Raw genomic sequence first — 15,373 nt, 5'->3', positions numbered from 1 at the left:
CCACCACTACTGAGTTCAGCACAATTAAAATCAAACAGCAGTGGGGTGCATTACATAAAAAAAAAAAAAAAAAAAAAAAAGCAGCAGCTCTAACGGTAAAAGACACCCCTTTTACGAAGTAATCAACAAAGAAAAATGAAAACAAGTTTCATTTTGTGCCATGATTTTTCTCTCTCTTTTCTTTTCTTTGGGTGGATAAAGGCAGTCTACAAGGTCTTGTTCTATTTTAGTGCCTCAAATTCAAGTGTCCTGTCTATTCTTTGTTTTATCTGGAACACTATGGATGACTGGATAACTAACTGGATATAAAAGACGCTATGCAAATTAAACCTGCTTGAGGGGGGAAATGATTAAGGGCTTGTCTACACAGGACGTTAGTGCATGGCAAGCTAGGGTGTGAATCTACAGTGCACTAGCTTGTAACTTCCCACTCCTATTATTCATCATCTATCATGCAGGTAGATTCTTTTTCTCTCTTTCCTACCGATGATTAAAACACAAATCAGAAGCATGGACCACACACATATAGTTTCTAAAACATTCCTCAAACTGTTAAATCAATTCTTCCACTTCCAAAATCACTAGGGTTTTTCCTTGAATTCCCTATAATATATCAATATATTTCTAGTACTAAAAAGTGATTTCCCTCCTCCTCCTGATAGCTTCTTCTGATTCCATCTGGGTTCTGTGCAACTTTCCACACTGCAGACCATAGCATCCTACCAATCTACCTCTGCAGCTACAGACTCTCTCCCCCACTGTAGTTTCACTCCTATTAACCAACATAGTCTCTGGTGTTTGTTCGTCCTCTTTGCAAAGACCTCTGCTATATGGTTCAGTCTACAACGCTCTTCTTTCTTATCCATCTTGTTCCTAAGCAGTGACCACGAACTTTTACACTGGTGATATTTCAACTCTGATTTTCTTTATAATTCTTTGAAATTGTGCCATCCTGCCAATCCTCTCCATGTACCATAACAAATAAAATTGTGGCTTTGTTTCAACTTCCTTTACCTAAATAACTCAAAGACAGCACTGCTTTGGCAAGGCAAAAGCAGCATTGTCTTGAGGGTGGTTTGTGAGGTGGTCTGCTTTTCCTGCAAAATGAAAAGCTTTCATATTTATTTCAGCTCATTGTAAGAGAAATCTGGACATGATGGTTCATATAACCTTACAATTGTTGAGCTGTCTGTCCAGACTCAGACTGGGAGAACCCTATTAAGGATTAGGAGGTACTTTATAATCTTTAGAGTTTATAGGTGGATTTTGGATCTAACTAGAACCATTTTCCCTTGAACCATTTAGTTCTATATACTCCAAACTAGAAACACTTGTCTGTGTGAGTTTCCAACAGGGGAGCTTAGAGAAAAAAAATCCTTCCAACAAGTTTGGAACCTGAAGTCACCATAACAGTCGTGAAAAATGTATCACTCTCCAGGTTCAGTGCCTCATAGGCTCTACCTTGAAGCAGGTTATGAAAGTGGAAAACTGCCCAGAGGATTATCTCAGGCCAACAGCTACAGATTTCAGCAAAACAAGCAGACCTGCAGATGACAAAACTCCTTATCCTTTGCTTCAGTATGGTTGCCTACTCAAGGCAGGAAAGCTCTGCCCATATCAGTCTGAAGTGGAATGCCACATGGACTATGCTCTGCCAGGTTCAGAGAATTCCTGCTGAATTGTACAACTAACTTCAGAAAGCTGAGCAGCATTAGGATGTGGGAGATTGCCATCTGAGAGGCTTTTCCTTAGACTAATCAGTTATACAAATATGGACATTCCTTGGTTCCAGAATTGGGCTGCAACTATGCTTTGTGAAAAAACGAAGCAGAAGACAGGCTATCAGGGAGAGTCCAGAAATGGAAATTAAGTCTCTTAAGGAAGTGATGGTGGGGATGATGTTGATAACAGTTGGGCTGGGGAGATGGGAATGTAGAGATAGGCATATTACAAGTTTATAGAGAGATTCTCTGGGATTGAGGCTAGGAAAAACTGGGATTGACTCTGTTTTGAAATACTTGGCAACTAAGTGACTTAACCACTTGAGGTCCAAAATAAGATGGTCCCTTTGACATTATTTCAAATAAATCGAGGAACCCAAGCACTGGTGTTCTAAAAGCATGTAGATCACAGTCACTATAATTAATGAGTAACAAACCGTTCAAGAACAGTTTGAATTTGACTGAAGAAGTGAGCATGGCTATCAGCTGGAAGCTTGCAGAATTTAGAAATCTAGCAGACAGAATAAATTTTAGCACACAGAATAAAATTTACCTAACGCAGACAAAATATTAGACAATTCTTGGATTCTTCAATAGAGAAGAATAGCATAGTTTGATTTATTCTCTTCTAATCAAATATGCAGAACCTTGGCCTCTCCAAGTGAGAAAAGGAGGGGTTAGCCTTCAAAACCTGGTGGTATTTAGAGCAAACAGAGAAGACTGTTTTGGAATATCCTCAGACGCACTTTCCAGGAAAATTTGGGTTCTTTAAATACACATTGTCAGGATCTAGTAATAGCTAGATTAGAAGTAGTGACAGTTGAAAATCCAAGGCACCAGCACTTCTCTAGACTAGTTCTTGGATGTCTTACAATATCTAAATAAATATTTTCAGTAAGAATTTCAGGTCATTATTATTGCCTACTGTTCCTGAAGGACAGAGGAATCCTAAATATCATTTTTATACTTCTACTGGCTTTTGAAGGAGCATTTGAGAGATTTGGAAGAATGGAAAGACACTATAAAGAAACAAGATTCTGAATAGAAGTTTAGTACTTCTGGTCCTCAGAACAATAATGAAAGTCGTGGTCAGAGAGCATCTGAAGGATTTTACTGCCTCAGATGCTGGTTCACTAGTTTAGAACATGAGGCAGATGCAGAGAGCCTGAGATACGCAGCCTTGCCAAAAGAGATACACTTGATTATTCTCCTCCTTGATCTTCTCTACTTTCACAGCCATATCCTTTTAATAGAAATACACCTCTTTTGTTAAGCTCTAACTCACCGGAAAATAAACTAGGAAAAAGTGAGGACCACTTGTATGGTGCTGATTTTGTTTACTTGTTTGTTTTATTGGTTTCTTGTGCATGTTTAAGAGACCTTAGCTGTGTACTGAGCTTGTTCAACTGGAAGAAACATTTTTCTATCCTACCTATATCTCTTAATTTCTCTGCCAATCCTCATTATTATTTAACTCAAAAGTATTTTGGAATTCCGCTTGTGTGAAAGACATTATACTAACTAAGGTCCTGATCCTGCAACTTAAGCAGCTAGACAAATTTGCAAGAGGCCCAGTCACTTTAAATAGTCATGTGCCAGCACACTGAACATTGCAAAAGCAGGACCTATAGTAGTATTTTATTACCTCTACAATTACAAAACATTAGCCACTGCCCATTTTATTTCTCTCCCCACTGAATTACTATTATAGTTGAAATATTGCTGTTAATACATTATTATTTAATAAAATATAGATAACTGTCAACTTCTATAGTGTTTTCTATTGGAAGATTCAAATGCACTTTACCAATATTAAATTAACTAATGCTGCTGCAGCTTCACTGTTATTGATATAGGTTAAAGCTAGCTTGGATACATCTATATGTGCTACAACAACTGCCCCCCCCCCCTTCGCACCCCAAATGACTGCTGTGTAGCCATACCCTTTGTCTTATTCTTTAACCAGTAAACTAAACTGGCATGTAACTTAGCTCATTAGTGCTTAATAAGTGATTGGTTATCAATAGTCAACAACGAAAACTAAGTCAAAAGCTGTATGTCACATATTACCAGCACATCCACCTTAAGGGGAGGGGCAATTTTCTAAAGGCATAAATGACAGTCATGCACTTCTCTCTCATAAGACATGTAACTGCCATTGTGCCTCTGAAAGTTAAATATCTCCCCCTAAACATTTAATGTTCTTCTACAGCATTACTACAGATATTTTGTTGGGCTTAGAATTTTTGATAGAAAAAACCCTACTAATTTTACATGACAATACTACTGTAAAATAGGAATAAAAATAGATATACTTCACTCATTTGTTGCTTAGTTTAGGGTGTTCTGCAATAGTGGAATTTGCCGCAAGGTGTTTAACTTGCGATGAAGTTCTTTATCACTGAAAAGGAAAGCTCTTTACAAACTAAGTTGACACGTTAGCACTGCCCACACCTACAGATCTTACTAACAAAGGTGTCAGTGCGAGTTAAGAGCCACATGATGGATTCTTTAACCAACCTTAGGCCATGTCTACACTACAGAGTTAAGTTGACTTAAGTTACATCAATGATCATAAGCTGCTTTAATTACATCGGTTGTGCATATCCACACAACGCTCCTTGTGTCGGCGGAGTGTGTCCACAGTTGGTGCTCTTGCATTTACAGAGAGTGTTGCATCGTGGGTAGTTATCCCACTGTGCAACTTGCCACACACTGCCATTGGGAGCTCTGGGAATGGATCACGGTGCATCATGGGGGTGTGTTCACCATCCCATGATGCAGTTCTTTCTGTCCCATCATTCCATGGGCTTCCGACTTGGTTTCATGCTGTTTTTCAACAGCCCTTGTTAATTGTGTGCCCACTATCTCTGCCTCAAAATATAGATCCTGCACTGCTGACCATTCTGGTGATGAGCATTATGAACACAACATGGCTGGTCATGCAGCTGCGAATCAAAGTGAATCGGTGGTGCCTGCCCTGCTGTGTGCCATGGAAAGAAATAATTCAAGATTGCTGCTGGCATTCACAGAGCAGCTGCACACAGTGGACCATCGGTACTGGGCTTGGGAAACAAGCACTGAGTGGTGAGATTGCATCATGATGTATGTATGGGATGACGAGCAGTGGCTGTAGAACTTTCACATGTGCAAATCCACTGTCCTGGAACTGTGCGCTGGCTCACCTTACCACTGCAACACAAGGACTCCAGAATGAGAGCTGACCTCACTGTGGAAAAGCGAATGGCGATCGCTGTGTGGAAGCTGTGAAATCCAGACTGCTACCGGTCAGTTGCGCATCAGTTTGGAGTTGGAAAGTCCACCATGGAAAGTCCAGTGATGCAAGTGTGCAGGGCTATTAATCATCTCCTGCTACGAAGGACTATGACTCTCGATAATGTGCAGGAAATTGCTGATGGCTTTGAGACAATGGGATTCCCTAACTGTGGCGAGGCGATAGATGGAACACATATCCCAATTTTGAACCCAGGACGTCTTGCGACAGAGTACATTAACCGAAAGGGCTACTTCTCCATGGTCTTGCAGGAGCTGGTGGATCACCAGGGCCTTTTCACTGACATCAGTGCAGGGTGGTCAGGGAAGGTACATGATGTGCACATTTTTAGGAACACTGGACTGTATAGAAAGCTGCACACTGGGACTTTCTTTCCAGACCAGAAGATTCCAATACGGGATGTGGAAATGCCCCTAGTGATCCTGGGAGACCCTGCCTATCCCTTGCTCCCATGGCTCATGAAGCCTTACACCGGGAACCTAGACAGCAGGAAGGAGTGCTTCAACAACAGGCTCAGCAGGTGCTGAATGTGCCTTTGGCTGTTTAAAAGCTTGCTGGTGCTGCCTTTTTGGGAGGTTAGACCTCAGTGAGGAAAATATTCCAATGGTCACTGCCACCTGCTGTACTCTGCATAATATTTGTGAAGCGAAGGAGGAAAAGTTTCCCCGGGGTGGAGTGCTGAAGTAGATCAGTTAGCTGCTGATTTTGAGCAGCCCGATACCAGGGCAATTAGAGGGGCATAGCAGGGGGCTATTCGAAATAGGGAAGCTTTGAAGGAGCATTTTGACACTGATTCCCAGTAATGTGTCTTTATGTCTTTGACTGACCCCTATAGGGCTTGCTTCCTGAGCATTAATTGTACTGAGCAAATATTTCTGCCTATAGCCACTGTGTTTGGTGTTAGCACCAACTAATGTGTGTATGACACAAATAAAGACTCATTTTACTTCAAAGATTAAAGTTTAATAACAGGACAAAACACAAAAAATTTGTCAAACAGGGGACATGGTAATGAGGAACAGTCTCTTGGTTATGGCTCTCACAGCTGAGAGTATCTCCAGCTTTCATTGTGGAGTGCACAGGATACTGCTAGGAACCAGGAAAATGTACTCCTGGGGAGATTCTGCGCCACTGCGCATATTGCATGTGCTGTGCATATTTTTTTTTATTTTTTTGTGTGTGTGCAGAAAATAGCTTCTGCTGAACAGTTGCTGCAGTTCCGCCTTTTGCCCACCAGAGGGCACTGTGGCGCTAGAGCACAGCAGCACTCCTGGCCAGCCCCAGTTACGATAGTGAAGAGAAAGAGCCTGCCTTCTTCACAGCGCCTGTTGGGCCAGATCAGGAGACAGGGGATATAGGGAGACAGAGAGCTTGGGACTGCTTGGGGGCGGCGGGGAGGGTCAGACAGGGACTCATAAGGGCTAGTGGGCAAGGACAGACTGGGGCAAGAGCTGAATGGGAGTGGAGGTGCAGGGCCACGGGGCAGAGGGGGAGGGCACAGAGACAGATGGGGACAGGGGGTGCAAGGACACATGGGGGAACAAGGACACATGGGAACAGGGGCAGATGTGCTTGGCTGAGTGAGGGAGGCTAGAGGTCAGCCAGGGTCTGCATGGGGGATGCTCCCTAACAATCCCTCCCCGCCCCCCACCCCCAAAAAACCTGTTCCATACTTTTCCCACCAATACCCAACAACCCTTCAAGTTCATACCCAGGCTCCTTCCCAGCAATTACTTCCCTCTCTCTCAGCTGCTCCGTTAGCCCTGACTCCCCCAAGCCTTTGCACTGCTTCGGAGGGGTGCGGGAAATATGGTTCTATATTGTAGTTTAAATAAATTATTACTCAGAGTTCTGTATTAATATGCCTAGTAAGGAATCTATTTGTCAAAAAACATTTCCTGAATCTTTTTGTTGTCTTTATTGTTACAGACATACTTGCTGACAGGTACTTTGAAATGAATTACAAAACTAATTGAAACTGGTGTGATTATATTGCATTATTTTGACAAATAAAATATGCAGAATTTTAAAATACTGTGTGCAGAATTTTTATTTTTTTGGCACAGAATTCCCCCAGGAGTAAACATGTAAGGAATGTGGTGTGGGAGTTTGGGGAGGGCAGGAAATGGAGTTCTGTATTGGCTGCAGGGGGAGTTGTGCACAGATGTGCTCAAACTGCAGTGCAATGAGGGACTTGAGCATCTCTGTCTGGCCCTCCAGTAGCTTTATCATCTGCTCCTGCCACTGTGTCCCTTCCAGGCTATCCTGCCTGAGTCTTTCGTTAATTGACTCCCTCCACCCTCTTGTTTCGCTATGTGATATGTCTGTTGACTACAGCACTTCACAAAAAATATCCTTACTCCTCCTGGTTTGCCTCCTTATCTGTATGGCCCTACCAAATTCATAGCCATGAAAAACACATCACGGACTGTGAAATCTGATCTCCCTCCATGAAATCTGGTCTTGTGTGCTTTTACCCTATACTATACAGATTTCATGGGGGAGACCAGGGTTTCTCAAATTGGGGGTCCTGACCCAAAAGGGAGTTGCAGGGGGGGGGCAGAAGTTTATTTAAGGGGGGTCTCAGTATTCCCACCCTTACTTCTGCACTGCTTTCAGAGCTGGGCGGCTGGAGAGTGGTGGCTGCTGACTGAGGGCCCAGCTCTGCATGGAGCAGCGCAGAAGTAGGGGTGGCAATACCATACCATGCCATCCTTAATTCTGCTCTGCTGTTGGAGGCAGCTCTGCATTCAGAGCTGGGCTCTTGGCTAGCAGCTGCCACTCTCCAGCTGCCCAGTTCTAAAGGCAGCACCGCTGCCAGCAGCAGTGCAGAAGTAACCCCCCCTACAATAACCTTGCAACCCCCACAACTCCTTTTTGGATCAGGACACCTACCATTACAACACCATGAAATATCAGATTTAAATAGCTGATATCATGAAATTTATGATTTTAAAAATCCTATGACAGTGAAATTGACCAAAATGGACTGTGAATTTGGTAGGGCCCTACTTATCTGACAGAGGCACTCCACTGGTGCGGAGGAGTGGGTCCTCAAGGGCACATCTGCAGAAGCCAAAGAAACAATGAAAGAGACAGTATTGTGAGTTCACTTACAGCCATGAATCATAAAAGTTACACATGCTTATTTCTCGCTGTCCCTTTGCTAGCACACAGTTCGGCAAGAGTCCGAAAAATGGTGAGGTCAGCTGAGGGGTGGAGGGTAGTGGGTTCTGGAGGGGAGTGGGCAAGAAGGGACAAAGGGTCTGGGTGATTTGTGAAGAGGGTCACTACACACGCTTAGGGAGGGTATTCTGAATATTGGCACCTTTTGCCACAGGCGGGGGTAATTGAACCTATCTCACTCCTGAGGGTAACCCAGGATGCAAAGGGTGCATCTCCTGCATGTGTGCGGCTTCAGACCGGGTCCGTATGCTGCTCACCTGTGTGCTGCTCTGGTCCCTGCTGAAATAATTTCCAGTTCGCGCAGCAACAAGGCAACTCTGCCAAGGAACCTTTGTCAGAGGATTGCAGAATACCTACAGGAAAGTTTTCTAGAGATCTCTATGGAGAATTCGCAGGACATCCTGGTGTACATTACCAAACTTTTCCGCCAGGCCTCCCACTGCACAGCTGCATAGGCTCATTTGTTAATTTCTGTTCCTTATGCCTCCCACATAAAGCACATGAGAGCTCAATCTCCTCTCACCATGCAGTATAAAACCACAATGCGTGCTTACCAGAGCTTGCCTCCCCTTCTTCAGGCATGCCAGAGCTGGAGTGCTGGGACTGTCTAGATCCCTCTGGAGTGGAAAAGAGGTCCTGACTCGCCACGCCACCAGATGACACTGTGGTGTATTCCACATCCTTCTCCAACTCAGCTTCTTTGTCTACCACTTCGTCCTTGAGGTTGACCTGACTGGTCGCTGCCTCCAGTTCCCCGAAGTATTCATGGGGCTCGTGGTGGTGGAGGTGTGGTCGCCACCGAGGATGGCATGCAGCTCCTTCTAGAAGTAGCATGTCTTCAGCACTACACCAGAACAATGGTTGGCCTCCCTGGCCTTCTGGTATGCCTGCCTCAGCTTCTTGATCTTAGCACAGCACTGCTGCATGTCCCTCTTGTGCCCCTTCTCCTGCAGCTCACTAGCAATCTGCCTGTAGGTATCAAAGTTCCTACAGCTAGCGCGAAGCTGCAACTGCACAGCTTCCTCTTTCCACAGACCCAGCAGGGCCAACAGCTCTAGTGTGCTCCACTAGGGAGTGTGTCTACTGAGGAAAGCTGGCATGGTCAGCTGCGAAGATGCTGTGTGAACTGTCCATGCCGAGAAAACAGGAAGAGGAATTTCAAAAATTCCCAGGCCTTTAAATGTGGGAGGGGCACATACCTGTGTACCTTCAGGGCAGCGGAGTTCAAACTGCTGACCAGAGAGGTCACGATGGGCATTGTGAGACACCTCCTGGAGGCCAGTTAGGGTAACATAAGCAAGCACAGTGAGTACGCTGACACTGCGCTGATCTAACTTTGTCACAAAAAGCTGTATGCCTCTCGTTGAGGTGGTTTTATTTTGTCGGAGTAGCAGGAGAGTTAAACCAGGATTGTAGCGTGTATACCTCCACTGTTTTGTCAATGAAAGCTGACTTGTTGACAAAACTGTGTAGTGTAGACAAGGCCTTTATTCAGGATTGCACATTGCTGTTAGGAATAACATGAGATTCTGGCCAAAGGCAGCACCTCAACAAAGAGAACCCTCACCCCTCAAAAACAAACGCTGCACTTGGGCTGAGGTAGGAATGGGTGTTATGGTGATTCATTGGCACCCCAAATTGTTCCTAGGCATTTTAAGAAACTTCTGTACAGTGGAATCTTCATTCACTAACAACATGCAACCACATCTGATGCAAAATATGGCAGTAGTTTAAGGCATGAATAAGTGGAGGGATGTCTAGCATTGGTGCTATAGATCACATAATATAACATTGCCAAACAAAACCGAATTTGATGCATTTTTTTTTTTAAGGTTGGCGAGCCATAAAAATGGTCTGATTTTTATACTAAGCTCTTCAGGGTAGGGACCTTTTCATATAAATCAGTGGTTCTCAAAATGTGGGTTGCAACTCCATTTTGATGGGGTCGCCAGGGCAGAAAGCCCCAACTGGGAGCTCTGACGTCAGCAGGGGGCTGAAGTCCGGAGCCAGATGCTCCGAGCGGGGCTGAAGCCCAGCCCAGTGTGGGGACTAAAGGCAGAGGGTTGCAGTATTTTCTAGTGCGACGTGTGTGTGTGTGTGTCACTTGACAATGGGGTCCCCAATCGGGGCCTCTAGGTGCTACCACAATATATTAAAAAAATAACTATAGAAAGTCCTGCAATTGTGAAGTTAGGTTGTCTTCATTTTATACTGACCTGGGGTTGGGGGAAGACATGTGTTACTATTTCATAGGTAAAAATTCAACAATATGACTATATGAAAGATTTTGGCCTGCACCTTGTGTATTTTCATTTGTAGCTGCAAACAAGCGTATTAAGATGGATAAAGAATTTCAAGGCCACTGGAGAATTTTATGTCTGATGGTCCCCGAAGCCTGGGATTTTGGAATTTTGCAGCTAATGGTGGAATTTACAGGTGAAAAGATTTTAAGCAGCTATGTTTTCATTAGCACAGATGTAACTAGCTACTGAATTCTCTTACTCTCAAACAGCAATTATTATGAAGAGCAATGGAATTTTAAGAAAACAAAGAGTATTTATGAGAAAGCCTTACAAAGTATTGATTAAATGAATGTGAAAGTTACAAAAAATATTCAGATTGCTACAAAACATTCTACACATCAGCATTTTTAAAATTTAAATTTCTGATATTGCTAATGGACTCCCTATTACTTTCTGTGCAGAGAAAAATGCCAAACTGACTATTGCAGGAACAGTAAAGAGGAGGCATAATGCCAACAAAACAAGATTTCACTACAAAAACTAAAGATACGAAGAACTATCTGGATAGATGAGGTTTTTGTTTAGTCTTCTAGGTTGATCTCAGTACAAGGATTTGCTTTTAGACTCCAATCCAATCATCTTTTAGTTCTTTACCAAAAAATCTTTCTATTAAGCAGGACTCACTGTAATTTGTTAGTGTAAAGACTTCAGTATCAGTCACACAGCCGATACATGTAAAAACTTACCCAAATGCAGAAAGGAAGACACAATCATCGTGCAAAATATTTGCTACTCTTTCAAAAGTTTTATAGTTGTTGGCGTCCTTTTGCTCGAAATATCCAATGATATTTCTTTTACTGCGCTGTAAAACAAAGCATGTACTTATGACTTTTTTTTTTAAATTTCAGTCACCAAAGGCTATTATTATTCCCCAAAAAACATGTTAAACCCAGAAATGCTTTTCATTTATCCCACAATCAGAGACATGGGCAACAGCTGTTGTCCATCTGTCCCCAAATGAGGTGTGACCATACAAAAATGCAGGTTTTAAAAATTTAGACTAGAAATGTTACTAAATACTCTTTCAGCGAAGGAATGTAAAATGCTTCTTTTCCTGTTTTCAAATTGACACATAAATGAAAAAAATTCCAATGAGGTAGATAAAATTTTAACAAAATCCATGCAATTAAAAAAAGTAAAAGTTAATTCCAATAATTAGAAATACTAGAAATAATCATCTGTTTTTCACTGCGAATATGAAAGCCAATAAAATAATTCTTTTGAATGGTAAAAATCAAGAAATATATACATACTCCAAATTAAACACATGATTCACTTTGTCTCAAAATACAAAACTCTAAAATCCACATATTTCACAGAACACCAATCAAGAGACTTACGTCAAGAGACTTAATTTCTTCCAAGTCATTAACTTCTCGAATAGGATTGCTTTTCTGTTGCCTGATATAATCTGCTATTGCTGTCACCGACCTCTGACCCCTATACTCTCTCTTCATCATCATCCCATTCCGGAACAGTTTTAGGGTTGGATATTTGCTTATCCTGTATCTTTGAGCTATGTCCGCTAATAAAGAAATTAACAGAAAAAAATAATGCTATAGATATGGAAATGTACCGTTTATTAATCCTTATGCACACGCACAAACACTAACAAAGACAGGGGTGTTGGACCAACAGTCCTGCTTCCCCATCTTAAACAAGAGCAAAATGAAAAGCACTGCAGAAAAGAGAAATGGAGAGTAGCTATGGTATTTATATTCAAGAAATGCAATTTCTTGCATATGTTGATGACCATACGAAATCATAATGACCAAAATCTGGCATAATTCTAAAACTAGATTCAATCAGTCACTTACACTTATTTAGCACCCTTCATGTGAACATCGTGGAGGGCTTTTTAAAAGAAAATTGAATTCATATTAAAACAGGGCATAACAAGCAATAATAAACAAATAAAATTTAAAAACTTGCCAAGTAACGGAGTCTAATCCCTGTGAGAAGCAAGTTCAATAAGATGTAAACAAGATCAAGACCTAAATAATGCAATGACTAAAGCTTCCTCATAGCTAGAGCCAAGGATATACACTAACTCAGTACATACTAAGATTTCATGTTTTCATAAATCTTCATACAATGGTATTAGAAAGTACACAGCGCGGTGGGCACCACATGGAGATGGTATTAATTTGTGTACTTGTAGAAGGTTACAGCATTTGAAGCTATACACAAATACATTTAGAAAATAAATTAAAAATTTTCTATCTGCCAAGTATGACAAAAATATGCTGCAACAGTCTCATCACTTATTTACTTACCATTAAATGACAAAAATCTTTGTTAACTCAGAGTTAAGGTTGTCCAGCGATAGCTTGTGCCCTTCCACAACGTCAGGTTCCACAAAACTCAAACTTCTGAAAACCAGGAAATACATAACCATAACTCTTTCCCACGGAGGTGGCAACGGCCACCGGGAATTACCTGCATGTATTCCAGCTCCATTCACTGAGTAAGATGCAGTTGTATTGAATGGTGGAGGACTAAGTTGAAGCAGCTTGAAAGAGCTGCAATTGTGATATGAGGAGATCTGGATCTGAGTCCCCCCTCCCATGTATGTTATCAAAGGAGAGAGGTACATGTATATCTGGAGGTTCCAGTCTGCAACAATTCAATACAAAATTGTGTAGGTTGCGTTGGTAGCACAGCACTAGGGTCTGCTTACCATGGGTACTACCAGTAGTGAGGTGAGATATGAGAGCAATCTGTGGATTTAATGATAGGCAGGGGGAAGTATAGGTATACACGGTATCCTGTGTGCAAGTGTGAAAGGGTTGTAAAAGGACATGAAATGGCTGCTAATTTTTACAGATGTGCTATTTTGTTGGGGGAGTATGCTCAGTGCTTGAGCGTAGGGCTAGTATAGGTAGCACTAGTCCATTAGAGTGAAAAGGCAGAGTGGGAATATGTGCGTTATGGGCGTGTTGTGTATCACTCAAAAAGGGCAGAGAATTAAGGTTATGTGGCTGTTTACCTTATCTCTGTCTTTCCTGGTTTTCAGAAGTTTTGCTGAACTCAACATTCTGGAATGGTACAAGTTACCACCAGGTAACCTTAACTCTGAGTTAAAGCTTTTTGCCATTTAATGTTCTAGATTTTTAAACAGAAAGAGAAATGTTTATTGGTAGGAGTTAGTGGTCATTTGGACAGTTGTAGTTCTCATCTAGGTTTACAGTCAAAATGCTACTGTAACTAGGTAATAATCAAAAGACATAGCTTTTATATAATGCTTTTCCTCAGTAGATCTTAAAGAATTTTACATTAGGCCCATTTTACAGATGGAAAACTGAGGTGATTGAGGTGAAAATTAACTGTTTTTTTTCCTGGATTTCAAATGTTTACATTTGTGTTACCTTCATTCCCTCAATCCCAGACCCCAGCTCACATGAAGGGGGAAGGAGAGGGGCTCAGAAACCTTAAGAGAAGCAGAGTCTCCCGGATCCCAAACCACACACAGAAGAGGAGAATTCAGGGCTGACAGGTGCCCCTCCTCAACTTCCTGTGCTATCCCTCAGTTCACCAACTCCTCCTGTTTCTTCCCTCCCCCTAATATCTACCCACACCCCTTTACCAGAGCCCCCTAACCCCTCTTCCTTCTTCTACTACCTTTTCCCATTTTCCCCCCTCTGCATAATACCTTCATCCCTCACTGCAGACCCAAACCGTTTGTCACAGATGTGGCAATTTCCTGAAATATCCTTGAAAAAAATAAAACGTATATAACTAAGCATCTTTGGAGTCCATTGTATTAAATATAAAGGTTATGTATTATTGCAGTCCTGGGTTGTATGCAACTTCTCTAGAGGGGAAATGGGATGTTAACCCTGGGAAATCTCATGAACTTCAAAGGACTATACCAAATTGGCCAGACAAGAATGGACTTTTGGGGCAAACAGTATCAAGTGTTTGCCTCGTCAATCACTAGCAGGAATTGAATACAAATTTCCCACCTCTGGTTATGCAAAAAACTCAGCCTTTTGAAGCTACACCCTGAGGAAAGGACCACTGTCTGCTGATTACCTGTTCCCAGAACCTGAAGATCAAAGGCCCAAGCTGTGTAAAGGAAAGACTGAACTATTCATGGTTGTGCATGTTCTGAACTAAGGCTGACAAACTTGTAACCACAGAAAAATCCCGTTGTGGGGTCTGAAGGACTGACTTTTACCAGATCCCTTACTGGAGTTGTGGGGGGGGAGAAGAGATCTCTTGTAAGATTATTAGCAGGTGTGTAGGTTCTTTTATTGTTTTGAATACGTTTTCTCTGTAATGCTTTCATCTCAAAATAAATGTACCTGCTTAGGAAGAGCTGTGTGGTAACTTATCTGCTATCATTTACTGCTGTTCATAGCCTTTGAAGAGAAAGCAAAGTGCAGACATTGGCTAGGGATAGCATAGTATAGGCCATGAAGCCCTAGGGGGAAAAAACCCTTCAGGAGAGAGAGAGATGCAAGTCTTTGCCCAGGAAAGGTGATAGCTGAGGAGCGGGAAACTAGATAGGGTGTCCTCGAGGGGCTACAGCAGGGGGAATACAGGTTCAGTTGCCCTGAACTGTGATACCCCTCGTCACTTAGTACCACTTAGTCTTGCACCCCTAATCACCCATCCTCTTCCAATAAGCAGTCACATCTGTAATTAATTTTATTTTAAAAAATAGTTTCAGCACCTTCTGAATATTCTGCTGTACTCAGATTAAGTTTCTTAAACACACACACACCCCCACCCCCACACAACTTGATAGAAGCAGATTTTTTCCCAAATGTTTACAGTTTCTTCTCAGATTTCTGCCCAGGGTAGGTTTCAAGCTTCAAAGTTGCTAGAATCTATGAATTTCATGAAATGCTGTTTTTTTCCCC

The 15,373-nt window shown here is 42.2% G+C and overlaps 1 protein-coding gene across 1 annotated transcript in view; it reads right to left on the bottom strand.

Annotated features, from left to right (window-relative positions):
• Positions 1-15,373, bottom strand: part of ERP44 (endoplasmic reticulum protein 44) — a 119,024-nt gene that overhangs the window by 24,665 nt on the left and 78,986 nt on the right. The window contains exons 5-6 of the mRNA XM_065398531.1: positions 11,846-12,030; positions 11,192-11,307 (exon numbers count right to left, since the gene is read on the bottom strand). Of these exons, the coding sequence (XP_065254603.1) occupies positions 11,192-11,307; positions 11,846-12,030 (301 nt within the window). The remainder of the gene's footprint in view (positions 1-11,191; positions 11,308-11,845; positions 12,031-15,373) is intronic.

Source organism: Emys orbicularis, chromosome 2 (assembly GCF_028017835.1).
Source record: "Emys orbicularis isolate rEmyOrb1 chromosome 2, rEmyOrb1.hap1, whole genome shotgun sequence".
In the NCBI taxonomy this organism is placed as follows: domain Eukaryota; kingdom Metazoa; phylum Chordata; order Testudines; family Emydidae; genus Emys; species Emys orbicularis.
This window is presented reverse-complemented; position numbering and strand designations above follow the sequence as displayed.